This window comes from Mytilus galloprovincialis, chromosome 8 (genome assembly GCF_965363235.1).
Source record: "Mytilus galloprovincialis chromosome 8, xbMytGall1.hap1.1, whole genome shotgun sequence".
Taxonomy (NCBI): domain Eukaryota; kingdom Metazoa; phylum Mollusca; class Bivalvia; order Mytilida; family Mytilidae; genus Mytilus; species Mytilus galloprovincialis.
In genome coordinates, this window is record NC_134845.1 from 3227908 (window position 1) to 3252482 (window position 24575).

Genomic DNA, 24575 nt, shown 5'->3' on the forward strand with positions numbered 1-24575 from the left:
AAAATTTGAGTTCGAATTTATAATTTTATTTTATACTATTCGAAACCTGATTGCCAATAAACAGATAAATACAATTCAATTGAAAATTTAATGAATCAAGTAATTCTCCCGAAAAAATTACCTGACGTCATCATTTCTTGTGTATTTACACAAATACCTTGGAGAGCAACCCTGGAACTGGACTCCAGTGAAATTGTTTTATTTTCTTCCTTTTCATTGCAGTTTTAGTTGTTAAAGAATAGCAATGGTACACTGTCCTCTTTGTTAAACTTCATTTTAATACAATGTAAATAATGATTTTAAAATATCAGTTCTTGCTCTTTTTAAGTTATTTTGACTGGAATTAAAATATTTCAAATTCCAGTCAAAATAAGAGGAAGAACCGATGTTTTAAAATACTATTTACATTGAATTAAAATGAAGATAATTGCTAGAAGTGTAAATATCTGACATCAGAGACAGTCCAGTATTTGAAACAAAAAAAAATGTTTATTTCTCATTTGAAATGCTGTCATCTGTGGTGGTGATTCCTTGATAATGACCATTTAGGCACTGGTCTCAATAAATATTTTCCTGTATAGATCTGTATACTTTAATATAACACAAGGTACTTATCTCGCATTTCTGAAAAATGTCGGCCATTCATGAAATTCCATTTTATGCTGATTTATCAGTTGTCAACCCCATGGGTAGCATGACTAGAAAACTTGTTATGCCGTAAATCTAAATTGATTTTTCTACACAATAGTGTATAATTAACACTTCTGATCATTGTTGTTGGAATCATCTGTACCAGGCCTACCCAAGTATGTCTATCGTAATTATTTCGTTCACTGATGCAAGATTGCCAATAGGCATATGACTGAATTTCACGACTGGCTATCATTTTTCAAAAAATGTGAGTCAAGTACTTTGTGTTATATCAAGGTATATAGGAATTCTTTTTGGAGACAAGTGCCTGTGCATTAGGGGTATGTCCACTGTTGAACCTGAAATAAGATATATCCGTTCCTGAATGAAGAAAAAATAAAAAAAATATCTTGAACACTGTCAATTATAATACACGAATGCATCAAAGGAACAAACATCAATTCTATAAGATATCCTCCATAAAACAGGCGATATCCTCTATCTGGTAAATGACGTCACAAAAAAGCACATAATTGACTAACTTCTTGGTGAAAGACTTAACTTGAAAGTGGTCTATTGTAATGTAATTTGAACTTAGATAAACATGATAAATGAAATGATATACATCTATATATATATATATATATATATATATATATATATATATATATATATATATATATATATATATATATATATATATATGTTTAGTAGAGTTTGTGCCAGTGAGACTGCAAACCAAAATCACAAAATAAATTTTTGGGGCAATAAAATGTCTTCAATGTTATTTTAAAGCTGTATAAAATATTTTATAACAATATGACTAATTCAGTAATTGATTTATATTTCAGCCAGAAAATATCAGTATAAAAGTGATTGGTCGCTGTCGACCACTTACAGGAGAAGAATCTAGCAAAGGTGTAAAATCAGTGGTCAAAGTTTCTGGTGATAAGATTTTATTAGAACTTGGTGGAAAGGTATGTTTACTTAGCGGTATCTGTGGATTGAGTGGTCCGAGTACACAGTTATCGTCCCTTGATTTTCGTTGTCCACGAATATAGTCCCTAGTGTGGACAGTGTGTTACTTGTCAATTTTTTTATACCCCTTCCAAATTTATTTCTTTATGTTTTATGCCTCAAGTAGCAAGAAGGGGGATAAAATAACACTTTAAAAGAATTTGATTCATGAATTATAATGTCATGAATGTAAAGTAGTGATTTGGTCCTGTTGAAAAAGGTCAAAAATTAGCATTTCGGAAGCTGTCAAAAGATTTCAAGACCTCCTTTTAATACATAAAATTGTCCATATTTTGAGTTAGAGCTGATAAAGTTTTCTATAATTTTGATATAATTTGTCCCAAAAGTAGTACAACCCACTGTAAAAATATTATTGAGAAAGCACAGGTGGGATTTTTTTTATTTCCATTTTTTGTTTAAAAGAAATGCACTACGAAATAATTGTGTACTCGGACCAAGTGATATACTCAGTTAGGCAACCAAGAAGGCAATAGAATACAGTCAAATTTTGGCAATTTTAATGACAGAATCGCTTTTGAATTCCACATTAAATTTTGATAAGAATTGAGTATTTAAGTTGTGAAGGAAAAAAAACATTTTAAGAAAGAATATGATAAATCTGCTACATGTAGATAACATGTATAATTTTTGTTTATCAATGAATTTGTAAATACCAAACTCACTGATGAAGGTCACAGTGAAACTTGAATAGTGTAAATTGTTCATTATTATTTTTCAGGAACAGTCATTTGGATTTGATGGAGCCTACTCTGGAGAAGTTAGAAATGTAAGTAGTCAGATTGATCATGTTGATGAATGATTGTCTAATGTTGTAAGTAGTGGATGTAAGTAGTAGCTAATTACTGGTTATCATTTATTATTCATCTTTTATTTTATGAATTAATGATGATAGTTTTATAGCAGACAATACACAAATTCTTGGTAACCTTCATCAATGATGCTCAAGAACAAATGTGAAGATCGCCTTAAAAGAAATGCTAAATCATTATTGGTCAACTTTGTCTTCTGAAGAAAATAAAACTCAAGTTTTAGTGATACATTGTACATGTATATTTATATGATTTAACTGAAAATTAACAGTTGAAACAAATGTTTGAATTTAAAATGTTTCATTTACATATATTACTAATAACAATTTGAGACATCACTGTTAACATACTGTGGATTCATTACTATTCTTTGGATACACATTTTTGTTGATTTCGTGTTAACCCAAGTATGAAGAATGTCCAAAAAATTACAAATTTTCTTTAGGAATTTAAACAGACTTTGACCAAACCTTGTAATCAAATGTCACAAAAAATGCAATTTTTTCTTATATTTCAATCCACAAAAAATGGTACCCACAAAATAAATGAATCCACAGTTGTGTCAATAATCTAGGGAGTTAAATAGAACTGCCAATAATCTAGGGAGTTAAATACAACTGTCAATAATCTAGGGAGTTAAATAGAACTGCCATGATTCTAACATTTTGACTTTTTGTGTAAAATATAAAATTGAGAAAGGAAATGGGGAATGTGTCAAAGCGACAACATCCTGACCATAGAGCAGTCAACAGCCGAAGGCCACCAATGATCTAGCGAGAAACTTTTTTTTTTTCTTTTTACTTTTAAACTTGCTTTACTTTGATTAAAATTGTTCTTTCAAAATTGAGATTTGAAAAAAGTAGCATCACAATTAAATTAATAAACAGAAGAGAGCAATATTATATGTGTGGTTACATAATAGGTGTGTGGTTACATAATAGGTGTGTGGTTACATATTAGGTGTGTGGTTACATAATAGAAGATTGGTTGCTGAATTTGTTTATTTTTCATTTTAATAGGAACAGATTTTTAAAGAAAAATGTGAGACAATGTTACAAAGAACGACAGAAGGATATAATTCTACCATAATGACTTTTGGGGCAGTAAGTATTATGTTAAATTATAGCCATTTTATCCCCTTTTAATAGGCTATTTGCCTATTTCCGTAATTGACCCTGATATTAGAGATCCCTTTTTAGCTCACCTGGCCCAAAGGCCTGTCGTCCTAGTCCGTTGTCATCCGTCATCGTTAACTTTTACAAAAATCTTCTCCTCTGAAACTACTGGGCCAAATTTAACCAAACTTGGCCACAATCATCATTTGTGTATCTAGTTTAAAAAATGTGTGCGATGACCCGGCCAACCAACCAAGATGGCCACCATGGCTAAAAATAGAAGAATGGGGTAAAATGTAGATTTTGGCTTATAACTCTGAAATCAAAGCATTTAGAGCAAATCTGTCAGGGGATAAAATTATTAATCACATCAAGATCTATCTGCCATCAAATTTTCAGATTAATCAGACCGTGAGTGAGTGAGTGAATCGGTTGTTGGGTTGCTGCCCCTGAATTGGTAATTTTAAAGAAATTTTGCGGTTTTTTGTTATTATCCTGAGTATTATTATAGATAGAGATAAACTGTAAACAGCAATAATGTTCAACAAAGTAAGATCTACAAATAAGTCAACATGACCAAATTGGTCAGTTGACCCCTTACGGAGTTATTGCCCTTTTTAGTCATTTTTTTAGTCATTTTTCCTAAATTCTTGTAATCTTTTACAAAAATCTTCTCCTCTGAAACTACTGGGCCAAATTTAACCATCATCATTAGGGTATCTAGTTAAAAAAATGGTGCGGTGACCCAGCCCACCAACCAAGATGGCCACCATGGATAAAAATAGAACATAGGGGTAAAACATAGATTTTGACTTAAAAGTTTGAAACCAAAGCATTTAGAGCAAATCTGAGGGGGTTAAATTGTTTATCAAGTCAAGATCTGTTTGCCTTGAAATTTTCAGATGAATCAAACAATCGCTTGTTAGGTTGCTGCCCCTCAATTAATAAATTTTTAAAGAAATTTTACTGTTTTTGGTTATTATCTTGAATATTGTTATAGATAGAGATAAACTGTAAACAGCAATAATGTTCAGCAAAGTAAGATCTACAAATAAGTCAACATGACCAAAATGCTCAGTTGACCCCTTAAGGAGTTATTGCATTTTATAGTCAACTTTTAACAATTTTCACAAATTTTGTAAATTTTTGTAAATTTTTACAAAATATTTTCATCTGTAACTAATGGGCCAAGTTCATTATAGATAGAGATAATTGTAAGTAGCAAGACTGTTTAGTAAAGTAAGATGTACAAACACATCACCAACACCAAAACAAAATTTTGTCATAAATCCATCTGTGTCTTTTGTTTAATATGCACATAAACCAAGGTGAGCGACACAGGCTCTTAAGAGCCTCTAGTTTAGTTGTTTCCCTTATGAGGGACATTAATTTTTATTTATAATGGAGAACTAGCAGAGAGAGCAAATTTACTTGAGCGTAATGTGAGTAATTTTTAAGGTTTTCAAATCTTTTAATTACATTAATTTGTTGTTAATACTTTTGACATCAGAAATTATTTTTCATTAAAAATAAGTTAAACCGCCGATACATCACTTTCAATTCATCATGCATTGCATTGGCAAAAGCCAATTTTGTCCAGTATTGAACCAGTCTACGATTGACAAAGGGAATTAATTTGTTTAAAAAGTGTGTAATAACAGAATCAAATCAGTAATTGGCAAATGGACTATTAACTTTCTGCACATAAAAATTTCAGCAGTGTTATTGGAACTGAACTACATTTACATTCAAATACACTAACATTGATATTATTTTCCCTTACAGACAGGAGCAGGTAAAAGTCACCTGATGTCCGGTACAGACGACAATCCTGGGATAGCTCCACAAGTAAGTTAACTACATTGACATGGAACTGATGTTAAGTTTTAAGAAAATATTCCAGGAATAGTCTCTTTATGTTCAATAGTTTTAAGTTAAGTTCGTTTACCTGTGTTGAACACTTTAGCATACATGTATCACAAATTAGTCCGAGATTACTCTGACGTCCAACGGCTGTTTTGCCAGACAAGCTGGGGCCGTGGGACGTCATATAGTCATGACAGTCAAAATGCCGAAATCGATGGGTCACTGTGAAAACTGTTAAAAATATTGAAAAATAAAGGTTGGCAGGTAGGTGAAACTTACATAAATGAAGAGATAAATGAAAAATGAACAGGTTGATGCCCGATTTATATAATTCCAAGGCCGTCAGTCAGCATCAGAAGCGACGAAGCAGCGTATCTATTTTGGATGGGCAAATATCCACTTTTTGATATGGGACGAGCTCTGACGTCCCACGGCCCCAGCTTGTCTGGCAAAACAGCCGTTGGACGTCAGAGTAATCTCGGACTAATCACAAATGTGGTAGATGTTTGAATGTTATCCAGCTGTTTTCAAAGTTGGTCTCAAAAGAATTTTAAACCACCATCAAACATTATAGAGTGTAAGCCTGAAAGTAATGATTAACTGTATACAACATTTTTAATTTTGTTTAAACGGTTGTTTCTGACCCATCAGTCCACCTTTCTGTCAGTTCTGTTTTTTTCATTCCAACTCCTCTGAAACCAAACAACAGATTTTTATGAAACTTTGTAGATAGTAAGAACATGCAATGTAAATGTGCATATCAACAGGATATTATGATTTATTTTTTTTTTCTAGAAATTTTGATCAGTTGACTATTGTTGGAGTTATGAATCTTTAAACTTAGAAATCTTGGGAGATTTTGTGTGCTTAGTGACAATGTGGGGTGTGTGGGGTATGTGAGCATGCTCTGTAAGGTTCTTCAGTTAAAAATATATAATGTTTTCTTCTTTGGTTTCAGATGATCAAGAGATTATACCAACACATAGCTGAGAAAAGTAATAGAGAATTCTTTATAACTGTGTCATACTTACAGGTAAATTCTTTATAACTGTGTCATACTTACAGGTAAATTATAACTGTGTCATACTTACAGGTAAATTATAACTGTGTCATACTTACAGGTGAATTATAACTGTGTCATACTTACAGGTAAATTTGTCATTAGCATGTTATAGCAACAAGTGAGCGTAACTTCTGTGACTTTGTGTGATATTAGCATAGTTAATTATTTAATTATCAACTATCTGTGAGTGAAAAAAATCATTAAAACTAGATGTTAACGTATTTAATTTAAAAAAAATATTTAACCATTTTTGTTCATTTCCTTAAACCTTCTTATCTTAATAATAACCACAAAAACGAGATTTTATAAAAACAAAACAGTGAAAAAACAAGTGCATACGAATAATGAAGAAAATTTAGAAGACAAAAGTAGAAAAGGACCAGACAGTATTAACCAATAGAAAAATATAAAAAGATAAACAATAACCAACAATACAGTGAACTCAAACAAATTCTAACTAATAAATATCATGCTGTTTAGGGTAAATTCTAACTAATAAATATCATGCTGTTTATGGTAAATTCTAACTAATAAATATCATGTTGTTTAGGGTAAATTGTAACTAATAAATATCATGCTGTTTATGGTAAATTCTAACTAATAAATATCATGCTGTTTATGGTAAATTCTAACTAATAAATATCATGCTGTTTATGGTAAATTCTAACTAATACATATCATGTTGTTTAGGGTAAATTGTAACTAATAAATATCATGCTGTTTATGGTAAATTCTAACTAATAAATATCATGTTGTTTAGGGTAAATTCTAACTAATAAATATCATGCTGTTTATGGTAAATTCTAACTAATAAATATCATGCTGTTTAGGGTAAATTGTAGCTAATAAATATCATGCTGTTGTTTAGGGTAAATTCTAACTAATAAATATCATGCTGTTTATGGTAAATTCTAACTAATAAATATCATGCTGTTTATGGTAAATTCTAACTAATAAATATCATGCTGTTTATGGTAAATTGTAACTAATAAATATCATGCTGTTTATGGTAAATTGCTCTGGAAGGGTAAACAGTAATGGACCTGGAAACATAACTATGTTCTCTATTTTTTAAAATAGGATATTTTATTAATATTTTTCATTGTTGCTAGGCAATGGATGAGAAGATGATGGATTTATTAAATCCTCACAACAATCAGATGACAATCAGACATCACCCTCATAAAGGAATGTAAGTATCCATTATCTTAGGTATATGTATCTACATCTAACCCACCACACTAAAACCTGACAGACTGAGCTACTGACAAGACAATCAGATGACAATTAGACTTCACCCTCATAAAGGAATGTAAGTATCCATTATCTTAGGTATAGGTATGTACATCTAACCCACCACACTAAAAACCTGACAGACTGAGCTACTGACAAAACAATCAGATGACAATTCGACTTCACCCTCATAATGAAATGTAAATATTATTGCATCCCACCCACCACACTAAAAACCTGACAACCTGGAGACAATTTGAATTGCTGTTTTTGCATATGTTATGTTTTGAGGGAGGGTAAATCTATCCAGTTTATTCAGTTATTTATTTTAATTGCCAGAAAGACTGCTTTAAGATGTCCTGTCAGACCATAACCAACCACATAATTATTAAAAACCTGGAATATATATGTAAATTAAATTTTGGTACTTTAAAAAACTGCAGAGACATCTAGTGAATTTGTTTATGACTTTATAAGAACATTATATTTATCAACTAAAAAATAAATCACTGATGGATTCATCAATTTTTCAAAAATCGTAAATAAAAGTCATGGGTTACTAAAGCCAATATATAGAAAAAAATCCTTTTACATATTGTAAATGTAACAAAAATATGGTGCAGCTGGGAAGGCTTATAATTTTATAAAATGTCTTAAAAAGCTGAGAATTATTTATGCATGAATAATTATCATCAAAACGGTGTTTGATACTGTAGCCTGACAGATGTTTTTTTTCCTTTAGATTTGTAGATGGTTTGTCTGAGATGGTAGTCCATAGTTATGATGAAATGTCAGAGATGTATGAACAAGGCAGAAGAGTTTATGAAGCTGGAGGTTCTGATCTCAAAGGCAGCAGGGCAAGGTTAGTATGAACAAGGCAGAAGAGTTCATGAAGCAGGAGGTTCTGATCTCAAAGGCAGCAGGGCAAGGTTAGTATGAACAAGGTAGGAGAGTTTATAAAGCTGGAGGTTCTGATCTCAAAGGCAGCAGGGCAAGGTTAGTATGAAAAAAGCTGGTGGGTTCATGTAGCTGATCTTAACCAATAAAACTCAATGATATACTGTCAGTTTGGAATACCACTGGTTGGGTTACTAAGTTATTTCCTTATTGCTTTGTGAGATTAGGGTGTCATATACATCCAGTCTTTTTTAGACTTTGGAGTCTTCAGTCTTCCTTGACATTTCATCTTAATATCATAAAGAAAAGAAAATGAGTATACATTATTATTTGGTTTTTTTCAGAGCTCATTCTGTATTTAGTATAACCATAGAACAGAAGGAGAGACAATCCAGTAAAGTTGGAGTCAGATCTGTTCTAACATTGGCAGAAATTGCAGGTAAATAACCTAGAAAATAGAAAAAAATGGTTTCAAAACTTAAATTAAGCATCAATGTGTTTTCACATCCTCACTTTAAATACTCTTGATTATTTTATACTCTTAAAGTCACATTATATACTAGTTACAGTTTAAGTATAAAAGTAGGGAGATGTGGTATGATTGACAATAAGACAACTAGTATAAAAGTAGGGAGATGTGGTATGCTTAACAATAAGACAACTAGTATAAAAGTAGGGAGATGTGGTATGCTTGACAATAAGACTAGGCTCCAGACACCAAATAATTTTACACTTTAATACCATATGTTTGCAAATGAAAATAAAAAATGAAGGGATAAAATCTATGATATTCATTGCTAAATCCCTATTCAATTGAGAATAAAACCTAATGCAAATAAATCATACATTTATTGCTGTTATCTCTTCAAAGATTTCTGTATGTATTATTATATTACAGGGTTTGACCATGGAGGCAGCACAGATCCAAAAGTTGTTGCAGGGTATTATACGTTTATATATATTTGATAATAAAGGAAAGATAAAATCTATATAATTATGTAGAGATTAATAAGCATACCTGCCTTGTCAGATTACATACACATTCATACAAATTACAGAGAAATGCACAAACATACACAAAAAGAAAGCCGCTTTAGAGTTTATAAACAGTGGAACCAACCAATTTTGTGATAAGAAGCGGCGTTGAGGTAGAGTCAATATTACCTGAAACCATAAATCATTCCTGAAATTAAATGATGACCACTTTATCTTAACAATACACATTTTATGATACCGACCTGTATTTATCTACAGTTTGACCTCTGCTCAATATGCTGAAGGGCAATTCTTCTCTACAAGTTTATACAGGGATGTTCGTTTCAAATTAAATTTTGTATGTTTGTTTGTAGTGTTCAAGGTATGGCAAGTGTTTTAAATGCTTTAGGAGGACCAAAGAAAGGAGGAGCCATTCCTTATAGGGATTCTGTCATCACTAGAGTTCTCCAGGTAAACATATACATCTGATACAGGAAGTGATAATGACTTTCTTTAAAATTAAATGTGATAAACTTGACTGATTTCAATTGCGCCAAAAAATTGCTAAAGTTAAAATATTTTAATCGCTATTCCCTTTGTTGTTTTGCTCACAAAATATGACTATTATGTAAAGAACAAAAAAATTGACTGTATTTATTAAAACTGCGTAAATGTATTTATTTTTTGCAGGAAAGTCTTGGAGGTAATGCTGTTACTATGGTTTTTGCAGTTGTCTCCCCTGTTGGTAAGTAAATAGTACAAAATGTATTTTAATGTCCTTAGATACCAATAAGGTTGATTGATGTCTTGCCTAAAAAGCTGTTCAAAAACATTTTTTATTTGATAAAGTAACAATTTAACTATGATAGATATTTTTATACGACCGCAAAAATTGAAAATTTTTTGGTCGTATATTGGTATGATGTTGGCGTCGTCGTCTGCGTCATCGTCGTCGTCCGAATACTTTTAGTTTTCGCACTCTAACTTTAGTAAATGTGAATAGAATTCTATGAAATTTTAACACAAGGTTTATTACCACAAAAGGAAGGTTGGGATTGATTTTGGGAGTTTTGGTTTCACCAGTTTAGGAATTAGGGGCCAAAAAAGGGCCCAAATAAGCATTATTCTTGGTTTTGGCACAAGAACTTTAGTATAAGTTAATAGAAATCAATGAAATTTAAACACAAGGTGTATGACCACAAAAGGAAGGTTGGGATTGATTTTGGGAGTTGAGGTCCAAACAGTTTAGGAATTAAGGGCAAAAAAGGGGCCCAAATAAGCATTTTTCTTTGTTTTCGCACCATAACTTTAGTATAAGTAAATAGAAATCTATGAAATTTAAACACAAGGTTTATGACCATAAAAGGAAGGTTGGGTTTGATTTTGGAAGTTTTAGTCCCAACAGTTTAGGAATAAGGGGCCCAAAGGGTCCAAAATTAAACTTTGTTTGATTTCATCAAAAATTGAATAATTGGGGTTCCTTGATATGTCGAATCTAACTGTGTATGTAGATTCTGAATTTTTGGTTCCGTTTTAAAATTGGTCTACATTAAGGTCCAAATTTTTTTTATTTTTCAGACAAATCAGCACAGGAAACCATGACAACACTACAGTATGCACAATATGCTAAAAATACAAAGAATCATGTGAAAATGAATCTGGTAGGTAAATAAATGGTGTTAAGGTTATACTAAATTAGCCCTCAGTAAGCAAGTAAGATAATACTTAATCAGCCTTATGTAAGCTATTTGCAAAATTCACAATGATAAACCATTTTGCATTTTTAACTAAAAATGTTATAAACATACTTGAATTATTAATGTATAGACTGCATTAAAAATTTTGAACCCTTTCAAGTAAGATTGAGTAACAAATCCACTATCTGCAGATGATGATACTTAAACTGAGGCATATTTTCATTTATAGCATGCTTAGCTAAGGCTCCGTGTAAAAGAACATACTTTGACATATAATGGTTTACTTTTATAAATTGTGTCTTGGATTCTCACTCATACCACATCTTCTTATATCTATTATAAATTCATGCAAGTTTGTTCAATGTATATTTGAACATTAAACCTAATTTGGTACATTCATATCAACTCTTTTCAAAAGACTGCTATTGTTTATGTTATATAAATATATTATATCAAAGATTTCAGATGTACAATAACCAACTATTTTCAGGATGAAACACACGATATAATTAATGATTTGAGAGATGAGATTTCCAAACTTAGAGAAAAGATTGCAGCACAATCCCAACCTAACAAGGATGATGTTCTGAAGATGGAGGTCAGTTATATCCATTAAAATAGATATGGGGTAAAAACATCAATGTGACAGCAACCCTACAGTAGAAATTTACCTGAAATAGATATTAAGAAGTCATCATTCATTAATAAACAACTTGAAATATCAAATTATATGACTCAAAGTTTGTTTAAATGGAAACAGATGTTAACGAATTTAGCTGAGATTATGGAAATGACTAGGAACAACTGGTCGGAGACTACAGTTATTTCATAGTGCATTTCTTTTAGACAATAAATAAAAATTTTAAAATATTTTTACAGTGTGTTGTACTACTTTTAGGACATGGACAATTTTTTTGTTAAGGGGGTCTTGAAATCTTTTGACAGCTTCCAAAATGCTATTTTTTTCACCTTTTTTAGCTGGACCAAATCACTACTTGACTTTCAAATTTATGACCCAATTTTTTTTTACAGTGTAATTTCAATTTATGTTATCTCTATATAGAAATATGAATTGTATAGAAAGTATAATCTAAAATGTTTTATTTGTTTTGAGGTTTCATCTTGTCCTCAAATACAGCAATGGATTACATTTCTTGAAATCTTTCACCTCTTTATTGATTTACTAACAGGCATTGGTACAAGATTTACAGATAGCCAAGAGGTCTACATGGGAAGAAAGAGAGAAACAGTCCAGTAAATATCAAAATGAAAGGAAAACTAATCTAGCTAATAAGGTAGGATTGGAATTGTGTGAACAGTCCTTTATGTTATTTTCCAGTTACCGTTAGCCACATGGAAATTATCTGATAGATAAAAATAATATTTTAAATTCCTTTTAGTTTGAGTTTTGGGATATTATTTATTGTCTTTCTTTATATGATCTACGGATTTGAGAAATTTAATGTTATCTGAAATGTACAAGATCTAATCTGTTTTAGCTTATTTTTGCAATTATCCATTAAAGTAATTTGAATTTAGTTTTTCAAAGAAAATCTTATCAATATAAATTTATTTTAATATTGTCATAAGGGTGTACTTTAATAGGTCAAAAACACTATAAAGGAAAGTCAGTTTTATTATTATAAATGTATAAATTAATTATTTTTTTAGGGTGTACTGGAATGGGTGCAAGACAGTATGAAGAAAGGAAACAGAGAATTACAGGAAAAACTGATGCTGCTTCAGAAAGAAAAAGATCAGGTAAAATTAATCTTTCTCTGCTATGCAACTTTATTCCTGGTTCCTTATTAATAATAGATTAATAGATACAATATTTATTTTATGTTAGGTCAATAACTCATACTTTTATATATTTGAATAAAAGCTTTTATTTTTTTTTATAAATGGTAAATTTATACTCGTATTAAAGATATTGAGTCAAATATGAAAATAAGAAGATGTGGTTAGACTGCCAATGAGACAACTCTCCTCAAGAGACCAAGACACAGAAAGTTACAACTATAGGCTACAGTAAGCTGTTTATCATAGTTTAGAGTTGCATTTTATTGGTTGCAATGAATCTAATTAATCATCGATTAAATATAGCATCAACTGGGACAAATTAATATAATACAATCTAAGAAAACCTTTTCTTTACCGCTGACTTTTATATTTTAGCTGACCTATCAATATAAAGAGAGAAGGAAGGTTGTAGATGATCTGAATGAAGAATTACAGAGGAAGATCGGAGAATATTCAAAACTTACACAAAGTGGTGAGATATACAATTATGTTCTTGTTCGCCTCGCTTATCTGAAATGAGCTCTCTTCTTTATGGTAGCATACATTTATTAATCAACCAACTTTCCTTCAAAATTGGAAATCAATTTAACAAGAGTTGTTTATTCATGTGGTGCTATATCAATGATGTATGAAAATCAGTGAAAACCCTTTGTGATTAGGATGTATAAGATTGATATATAGTGTAACAACTTTTTAAACAAATTTTAAAATGGTAAACTACCCAAAATATTTGAGAATACAGTCAATAACTACATTTTTACTTATTTTCAGGAAAGTCATCAGAATCTGAGACAAAGAAGAAAGTCACTGCTGTACATGACTTGAAAGAGAAACTGAAGAAAGAAACTGATGGTCTGAAAAGATTGAAGGAACAATTACAAGAACTGACGGAGAAACAGAAAAATGAAAGAGAGGTAATATTTATGTTAATTGTTTAAAGCTGCATGTAAAAGATTTTCACAGGATTTTTTTGTTTAGTTCTGTTGGGGCAATGTCACCATTGATTTCCCCCCTATTAGTCTTTTATTAAATTGGATTTAAAAAAAATTGGCAGAATTTATCTTTGTTTCAAATAAAGAAATACGTAGCATGAATAAAGCACGGGGGGGGGGGGGGGGGGTAACTTCCTATTATTGGGTATACGGGGATGTGCCAAAAATATGGGTCATAATTTTGCGAGATTTTATATAAAAATGACCCTCCTTTTTAATGACATTCTATATTAAAATGCATTTACGTTTGATAACTGTATATTGATTTGGGGTATGATCTACATATCATATATAAATGCGCTAAATACACCCACACCCATTAAAATCTCACACCCACTTAAACATGCAGTTAATCCAACAATCCATGCATATATATAACGTTAAAATATATGTGCACCAAACGATGTCAATTCATATATAAAAACTTAAGGGTAGCTGGTATATTTATGAATTATGAGTGATGATGAGTTAGTGCTTATATATAAGCATGGGTCATATTTTAAATATTGTATATAAGTATAGTTCATTCTTTCTTAAATATTTATATAACTATAGGTACTGAATTTCAGTGAATGTTATATTAAAATGGGTATGTTTTTTGAGGCAAAAATGGCACAACCCTACCAAAAAAATATCGAAGTTACTCCCCAGTGGAATAAAGTTTTATCCTGTCCAGTACAACAGTAAAAATTTCACACAACATTTCATTGCATAAAATAATGTGACGGTGTATGTGTTGGTGGTTCTACACATAAAATAATGTGAGGGTGTATGTGTTGGTGGTTCTACACATAAAATAATGTGAGGGTGTATGTGTTGGTGGTTCTACACATAAAATAATGTGACGGTGTATGTGTTGGTGGTTCTACACATAAAATAATGTGACGGTGTATGTGTTGGTGGTTCTACACATAAAATAATGTGAGGGTGTATGTGTTGGTGGTTCTACACATAAAATAATGTGACGGTGTATGTGTTGGTGGTTCTACACATAAAATAATGTGACGGTGTATGTGTTGGTGGTTCTACACATAAAATAATGTATGTGTTGGTGGTTCTACACATAAAATAGTGTGAGGGTGTATGTGTTGGTGGTTCTACACATAAAATAATGTGACGGTGTGTGTGTTGGTGGTTCTACACATAAAATAATGTGACGGTGTATGTGTTGGTGGTTCTCTATTATAATAATGTGACAGTGTATGTGTTGGTGGTTCTACACATAAAATAATTTGACGGTGTATGTGTTGGTGGTTCTACACATAAAATAATGTGACGGTGTATGTGTTGGTGGTTCTACACATAAAATAATGTGACGGTGTATGTGTTGGTGGTTCTCGATTAAAATAATGTGACAGTGTGTGTGTTGGTGGTTCTACACATAAAATAATGTGACGGTGTATGTGTTAGTGGTTCTACACATAAAATAATGTGACGGTGTATGTGTTAGTGGTTCTACACATAAAATAATGTGAGGGTGTATGTGTTGGTGGTTCTACACATAAAATAATGTGACGGTGTATGTGTTGGTGGTTCTACACATAAAATAGTGTATGTGTTGGTGGTTCTACACATAAAATAGTGTGAGGGTGTATGTGTTGGTGGTTCTACACATAAAATAATGTGACGGTGTGTGTGTTGGTGGTTCTACACATAAAATAATGTGACGGTGTATGTGTTGGTGGTTCTCGATTAAAATAATGTGACGGTGTATGTGTTGGTGGTTCTACACATAAAATAATATGACGGTGTATGTGTTGGTGGTTCTACACATAAAATAATGTGACGGTGTATGTGTTGGTGGTTCTACACATAAAATAATGTGACGGTGTATGTGTTGGTGGTTCTCGATTAAAATAATGTGACAGTGTGTGTGTTGGTGGTTCTACACATAAAATAATGTGACGGTGTATGTGTTGGTGGTTCTACACATAAAATAATGTGACGGTGTATGTGTTGGTGGTTCTACACATAAAATAATGTGACGGTGTATGTGTTGGTGGTTCTACACATAAAATAATGTGACGGTGTATGTGTTGGTGGTTCTACACATAAAATAATGTGACGGTGTATGTGTTGGTGGTTCTACACATAAAATAATGTGACGGTGTATGTGTTGGTGGTTCTACACATAAAATAATGTGACGGTGTATGTGTTGGTTTGTTCTACACATAAAATAATGTGACGGTGTATGTGTTGGTGGTTCTACACATAAAATAATGTGACGGTGTATGTGTTGGTGGTTCTACACATAAAATAATGTGACGGTGTATGTGTTGGGGGTTCTACACATAAAATAGTGTGAGGGTGTATGTGTTGGTGGTTCTACACATAAAATAATGTGACGGTGTGTGTGTTGGTGGTTCTACACATAAAATAGTGTGAGGGTGTATGTGTTGGTGGTTCTACACATAAAATAATGTGACGGTGTGTGTGTTGGTGGTTCTACACATAAAATAATGTGACGGTGTATGTGTTGGTGGTTCTCGATTAAAATAATGTGACAGTGTATGTGTTGGTGGTTCTACACATGAAATAATGTGACGGTGTATGTGTTGGTGGTTCTACACATAAAATAATGTGACAGTGTGTGTGTTGGTGGTTCTACACATAAAATAATGTGACGGTGTATGTGTTAGTGGTTCTACACATAAAATAATGTGACGGTGTATGTGTTAGTGGTTCTACACATAAAATAATGTGAGGGTGTATGTGTTGGTGGTTCTACACATAAAATAATGTGACGGTGTATGTGTTGGTGGTTCTACACATAAAATAGTGTATGTGTTGGTGGTTCTACACATAAAATAGTGTGAGGGTGTATGTGTTGGTGGTTCTACACATAAAATAATGTGACGGTGTGTGTGTTGGTGGTTCTACACATAAAATAATGTGACGGTGTATGTGTTGGTGGTTCTCGATTAAAATAATGTGACAGTGTATGTGTTGGTGGTTCTACACATAAAATAATTTGACGGTGTATGTGTTGGTGGTTCTACACATAAAATAATGTGACGGTGTATGTGTTGGTGGTTCTACACATAAAATAATGTGACGGTGTATGTGTTGGTGGTTCTCGATTAAAATAATGTGACAGTGTGTGTGTTGGTGGTTCTACACATAAAATAATGTGACGGTGTATGTGTTGGTGGTTCTACACATAAAATAATGTGACGGTGTATGTGTTGGTGGTTCTACACATAAAATAATGTGACGGTGTATGTGTTGGTGGTTCTACACATAAAATAATGTGACGGTGTATGTGTTGGTGGTTCTACACATAAAATAATGTGACGGTGTATGTGTTGGTGGTTCTACACATAAAATAATGTGACGGTGTATGTGTTGGTGGTTCTACACATAAAATAATGTGACGGTGTATGTGTTGGTTTGTTCTACACATAAAATAATGTGACGGTGTATGTGTTGGTGGTTCTACACATAAAATAATGTGACGGTGTATGTGTTGGTGGTTCTACACATAAAATAATGTGACGGTGTATGTGTTGGTGGTTCTACACATAAAATAGTGTGAGGGTGTATGTGTTGGTGGTTCTACACATAAAATAATGTGACGGTGTGTGTGTTGGTGGTTCTACACATAAAATAGTGTGAGGGTGTATGTGTTGGTGGTTCTACACATAAAATAATGTGACGGTGTGTGTGTTGGTGGTTCTACACATAAAATAATGTGACGGTGTATGTGTTGGTGGTTCTCGATTAAAATAATGTGACAGTGTATGTGTTGGTGGTTCTACACATGAAATAATGTGACGGTGTATGTGTTGGTGGTTCTACACATAAAATAATGTGACAGTGTGTGTGTTGGTGGTTCTACACATAAAATAATGTGACGGTGTATGTGTTGGTGGTTCTACACATAAAATAATGTGACGGTGTATGTGTTGGTGGTTCTACACATAAAATAATGTGACGGTGTATGTGTTAGTGGTTCTACACATAAAATAATGTGACGGTGTATGTGTTGGTGGTTCTACACATGAAATAATGTGACGGTGTATGTGTTGGTGGTTCTACACATAAAATAATGTGACGGTGTATGTGTTGGTGGTTCTACACATAAAAGTTCATAAAAGTCATGGTGCTGTCTTATTTTTTAAATCTGTTTTGAGTTTCTTTTGAAAAATAGATGTATGTTTCTTTACTTGATATAAACTCACCTTTTTGAGATACAAAATTTTGTTTCCCCATATCTCATACTTAATAAAGTATAGTGATCTGTTTTGTTTAAATTTTTCAGAATGCTAAGGCTCAGATAACATCACTGAAAGGAAATGCAGAGCTGAGACAGAAAATTGAGGTATATATTATATGGTAGACTCTCTGCCCTCTCTTATGAATAAAAATTTGATGGAAGGTGCACAAAACATCCCAAAATTTATGATAAATAATAACAAAAGACAGAGCTGGTTAAGTGAAATTTTAGAAGTGGATAAAATGTTAAGCTTTCACTATAAACATTGTTCAACATTAAAAAAGCATATTTTGCATGTTCAGAAATAGATATCACACGTACTCTTAGATGAGAACATATTTGCTTCAATAATTGACATGTTTGCAAACTGTTATATTAATCATTGAAACAGTGATATACTCTAGGACAATAAGGAATAAAACTTAATATTTTATTCTGTGTTTTTTTTTTATAGGAATTTAGTTATAATTCAATAGTACTATGTATAACATCACCATGCTATTCAAAAGGGAAAAACATGTGTTATAGTTCTTCAATTCCATGTGTAACTTTTCAATCTTTGTTTTGAAGCGTGAAGAAAGAGAACATTTAGAGAAAGAGCATGCAGCACTGGTACATTTTGAAATTGACAAAATGAAGATGGATATAGAAAATCTCAAACAGGACATCCAGATGAAGGTCAACAAAGGTCACACCTACTCCTCTCAGGAAGGAGAACTTTTAGAAGTACATGTAGCTGAAATGAAGGCTGAGAAAAATGTAACAACACTGCAGGTGAGTTTACAAAGTCAAAGGGTCACACATGCCTTCTCTTATGAAATAACTTCTTAAAGTACACATAGCTGTAGAGAAAGGTTTGCTCCACTCTAAGTCATTTTATAATATTCAAAAGATCTTAAATGATTTCACATGAGATATTTTCAAAGTATAAGTAGTTGTTTTTTAAAGACAGAGATAAGTAAATGTTATTGTACCCCATATAATTAGTCATCATACAGTCTTTAAATGCACTGTGTCAGCATATATATTTCATTTTCTTGAAATCCTCTTTGTTAATACATGTACAAAAGTTAAAGGTTACATACTGACATTATTTTTTTCTGTTTAACAGATTCAGTTATTAGAGAAAGAGAAGTCTAGAATTGTACAAGAGTTAGAAGATGTTCATAAAGTACACAAAGATGAGTTAGAAATACAACAGTTACAACATTTCCAGGTAGGTAGTTGACAGTAAAATCCGTGAAGTCAAAACAAATACTGAACTAAATACAAGAACCCTGCAGCACCTTTTATATATTTCAGTTAATCACATCCCAAATAAAACCTGTATTTACACTCACATGCTGAGAACAGTAGTGTTGGTAATTTAAGGGGAGGGTCACATAAAATCTGACTCAAATAGTTTTTTTTACAGTTAGAAATGACACAAAATCTTTGAGGTTTGGCTTTAATTATAAGGATAGGAAGGTATAGCAAAAACACAGTGGGTTTTTATGCTTTATGATAGATGAAAAGCAAGAACTTATAAATGCTTGCCCTTTTATTTACAGACATTTAGAAGTTACCGAGAGATGTTTGAGGAGCAGAAGATAGCATTAGACCAGAGATACAGACAGCTGTTAGAGGACGCTATCCAGGATGCTGTGTTCTTGTCAAGTCGTAACAATGAATTACAGGATGAAAATAAATCACAGAGGCAACGTATGTATACTTAAAAGCTTAACTTAATTATGGCATAACCAATTAGTCTATTGCTTAAAATTCTGTATTATTACTCACAAATAAAACTAATTTGGATACTGTCTGTTTGTTTCAGAAGTAGTACAAACCTAGAACTATTTCTGTTTAAGGGTCAAATTATAAAATAAGAGATGTAGTATAATTGCCAATGAGACATTCACAACTATCCAACCTTGTCTAAATGACATGGATTTAATCATTATAGGTCACTGTAAGTCCCTCAACAATGAACAAAACCAATACTTTAAACTCAGCTATAAAATGCCACCACATATTTTTTTTTTTTAAACATTTCAATGGAAAAATAAACAATTAATCTATGACAACACAGTAAATGCAGACAGCAACACCTGTTGAATTTCATGCCCCTGACATGCAGAATGTGGCAGAGACAAAAGTTCAGTGATCACCAACCTGTCAACACTTAGGTTATATGTTTCTATCCATCTTCATGACAAGGTGCATTCTATTATTATTATTATTATTATTATTATTATTATTATTATTATACAGTATTTATAACAGCACATTATATAATATCAAAATTACCCTAAGCACTTTACAACATATCTACACCAGTTCTAAAACTAGGCTTATGAGTTTTCCTTATGAATTCATGTGGTCCTATCCAGGTTGTCCAGCTTCCTCCACCAATGCAAACTAGTGGCCAGGAAAAAGCTGTGAGCAAAAAGTGGTGTTAAACAACAACATTCATCTTCATGATCATCATCTCTCGGTTTCAATAATGTTTATTTATAACTTTATTCATTTGCATGTTTGATATTAAAACTGTTTATATTTAGATATTGCTGAGATGAAGGATGTGATAACAAAGCTTGGAGGTAGAATTCCACCAGAGCCTGGTATGACTGCTTAGAACTGTAGCCTGGTATGACTGCTTCGAACAATCATGTTGGATACAGAGTTATGTCCCCTGTTAAAACAATTGCAAACTTGTATCAATATGACTCAATATGACTTGTTTTAAATTTCAAAATTTATTTTTACAATAATAAAGGGCTGTTCTTTTCAATTTTTTGAGGTTTTCATGATAAGACACATTTAACTGTATTTGAAGTTCACTTAGTGTATAGATTGGTTCAATGATGGTTTTTATATTTAAAAAATAATTCACTAAAATATCTCGGAATGAATAGCCCTTTAGGATGATAATCAAAAGAATGAAATATATTTTTTTTGCTGCTTTTTTCCTTAATACTGGTACAGTTACCTCTTGCCACAAAATATAAAAAAAAACACTGAATTATCTGCCCTTATTCAGAAGTAGATATGTAAGCTATTTGGACTTATTGAACCAAAGTTACTTTAAATGTAAGGTAAATAAAAAATCAGACTGGTTTACTTTGATCCTACAACATTGTCAAAAGTTTTAATTCTTACATTCATTGTAAATTTACTGCAGAAAATATATCCGTTAAATTACGAGGAAAATTTTCATGGAAAAAAAATATTTTTCTTTTGATGGACATATGGTATCCAAAAAAATTTGTCCACATTTATATATAATAATTTTTGTGTAATAAAATACTGAATCTGTTATATGGAACAGAAAAATCTATTGATAAACATTCCATCCACTTTTTGACATTTTTCGTCCAGTTTTTGTGTTGTGTATATAAATATTGAGCATATTTGCTACTTTTTTAAGTGCTGGTCACTTATTTGTTATTTTTATATTATTAATCATTTTGAAGACATTTTTATGTATGTGTAACTGTAATAAAATTATGATATTCCTAAAAAATGGAAGCAGAAATAGATGTAACAAATTTTTAAAGGGTTGTGTCAGACATATTTGTATTTTGGGAGAAAAACAAGGAGGCATAGGAAATAAGCTTTTGGCAGGTGGTTGCATTTTTTGCAGACATTTTCAATGATTTAAAAATAGAATTTTATACATTTTACATAGTTTTTGTTGAAATTTACATTTAAGGTGCCTTTTACCTTCAATACATTTAGTTAAAACAAACCCTATTATTTTTTACTAATATTTTTCAATTATAAGTAGTTACTGAAGTTCTCATATCTCTTTTTTTTAAATCATATAACATAATTTTGCAATTATATATCCATAAGTTTTTGTTTTGAAATATTCATTTATTAAAAAAACTCATTTAATAATAACAAAATTGCTATTATGATATACTCTTTCTTTCTAATTTTTTTTTTTTAAACTTGTCAAACTTTCATGGTACAATGGAGATATAACAAATTGATAATATATTTTAAAATTGAAATGGGTGCAGTGACTATATAAATACACACATTATTTCGAAATTCAAATTCAACTTGAAGATCATTGTATATCCATTTGTTTATCTATTTAATTTGTGAGTTAACTTTCAAAGCAGGAAAAGACTAACTTAAGCCAGAATCAATTATAAACTGTTTATGTTAATTTTGATATTTGAAAGAAACTATGCAATTTTGATAACTTTAATGGCACTAGGATTTGAATCTTAAAAACTGCATCATATTATATGTTCTAGTAAGATTGGAAGTTTTTATATGTGTACAACAGCACTATTCAATATGCATTTGCACTCGAAATCATAATATTGTTTAAAAATTCCAGTCTGGAACTTGGAATTGATTTTGTGCAATATGGGACCTGTTTTCTTAAAGTAATAACTTTATAAGATTTCTTGAAACATTTTAGCAAGGTCTAAAATTCAGGAAATAATGAAAAAATGCAATAAAATGAACATTCCAATAATTTCAATCTAATTTTAGCCAGTCATTTTCTGCTACAGCTTGTACTGGAAATCTCGATCACTGATTCATAAATTTTTGTCAGCAATTCCAATGTAATGTAAACTTTGAAATTTCAGCTTATTTTACAATAACTTTCATTATAACATTTTATATTTGGAATAATTTTGCTAATCATTATCTTTAATAAATTTTAGAATAAACTACAAAGTGTTGATGTGTTTTAAAATGAACCAAAGAAGAAATAGAACTTATATAACATCATAATGTCTAGTTTTTATGACCCATTTATAGGCATTATGTTTTCTGGTCTGTGCATCCGTCTGTTCGTTCGTTCATTTTTCAGTCTGTCCCGCTTCAGGTTAAAGTTTTTGGTCGAGGTAGTTTTTGATGAAGTTGAAGTCCAATCAACTTGAAACTTAGTACACATTTTCCCTATGACATGATTTTTCTAATTTTAATGCCAAATTTAAGGTTTTACCCCTTTATCACGGTCCACTGAACATAGAAAATGATAGTGTGGATGGGGCATCCATGTACTTGGGACACATTCTTGTTAGTCTTATCTTTATATGTTCATCCTTTATGGAAGTAAGTATTGATGACAGATCTTAAATATGAAGAAAGGGAGATGTGGTACATGTATGATTGCCAAGGAGACAATTTTCCTCAAAGTTAAAAAAGGCGGATGTAAAAGTCTGTTTTCAATTCACAACTTTTCTAGGATCAGCTTGATTAACAGATTAATTAGATATAAGAAGAAGTGGAATGAGTGCCAATGTGACAACTTTCCATCCAATTCATAATTTGTAAAAGAATATACTGTTTTCACCAAGATATGTTTTGCCTTTTTGTAAATTTGATAACGCAAATGTTGAAATTAAAATAGCAATACTATAACATGTAAGTTATGCAAATATTCAAAGACGATAAACCATGACTGAAGGTACATGGCTGAACAATCTCCATGGAAATGAGATGTGTCAATGTTAATACAACTGCATACCAAATACCATCGACTTATCATAAGTCATTCCCTTAAAACAAGTCTGAACACATACATTAACTTGTAAACTATGTAAAAGTTTCAAGTTCAATAAACCATGATGAGCTTTATAATCTCCACGGAAGTAAGACTTGCAAATGCCAATAAATTTGCATAACAAATATCATGAACTTAAAATTGGCAGTACATCTTAAACTGATCTAATCACATGCTTATACATATAAACTAAGAAAATGTTTTAAGGGGGTTCACGGGTCTAAATCATTTATATAGGATTTCTCTATATTTTTCTATAAATGAATTTTATCTTATAGTTAATAGAAAATAAAAATAAAAAAGTGGGGTCACCGTTCATTTGCGCTCACAATCTGCCTTCGAAAGAAGCATACATTTGTGTAAAGGTGGTTGAAATAATAGGAGAAATATAGGTAATATCGAAATAAAAAAAGAAATTTATTACAGAAATCGCTCAAATTTTACAATAATTTAGTTTAAGTACAGCTTATATGGAAATTATATTAAAAAATATATGTCACCGATGAGTTTAAAAAGATATTTCAATTTTAAAGCCAAACCAGATGCTCCGCAGGGCGTAGCTTTATACGACCGTAGAGGTTGAACCCTGAACGGTTAGGGCAAGTATGGACACAACATTCAAGCTGGATTCAGCTCTAAATTTGGATTGTGATTAAAAAGTTGACACAGCATAGGTTTCTGACACAGAATGAATGTGTTCTAATGAACTTAAAATTTTTGTTTCT

At 31.5% G+C, this 24575-nt stretch overlaps 1 protein-coding gene across 1 annotated transcript; it reads left to right on the forward strand.

The window, feature by feature from the left end:
- The first annotated feature begins 117 nt into the window (after nt 1–117).
- Nucleotides 118–23018, forward strand: LOC143084883 (kinesin-II 85 kDa subunit-like). The gene is made up of 23 exons (XM_076260939.1): nt 118–247; nt 1482–1607; nt 2387–2434; nt 3497–3580; nt 5378–5440; nt 6417–6491; nt 7634–7713; nt 8497–8616; nt 8996–9090; nt 9550–9592; nt 10001–10097; nt 10317–10371; nt 11205–11287; nt 11814–11921; nt 12514–12618; nt 12995–13084; nt 13502–13598; nt 13898–14040; nt 18381–18440; nt 18906–19109; nt 19447–19551; nt 19886–20036; nt 20879–23018. Exons 1-23 carry the CDS (start codon nt 245–247, stop codon nt 20950–20952), a joined length of 2109 nt encoding a protein of 702 aa, XP_076117054.1. The 5' UTR covers nt 118–244; the 3' UTR covers nt 20953–23018.
- Nucleotides 23019–24575: the final 1557 nt, after the last annotated feature.

Coding starts and splice junctions, on each gene's coding strand:
- LOC143084883 (XM_076260939.1), top strand. Junction 13,599..13,897: donor TTCAAAACTTACACAAAGTG/GTGAGATATACA, acceptor ACTTATTTTCAG/GAAAGTCATCAGAATCTGAG. Junction 18,441..18,905: donor AGCTGAGACAGAAAATTGAG/GTATATATTATA, acceptor TTTGTTTTGAAG/CGTGAAGAAAGAGAACATTT.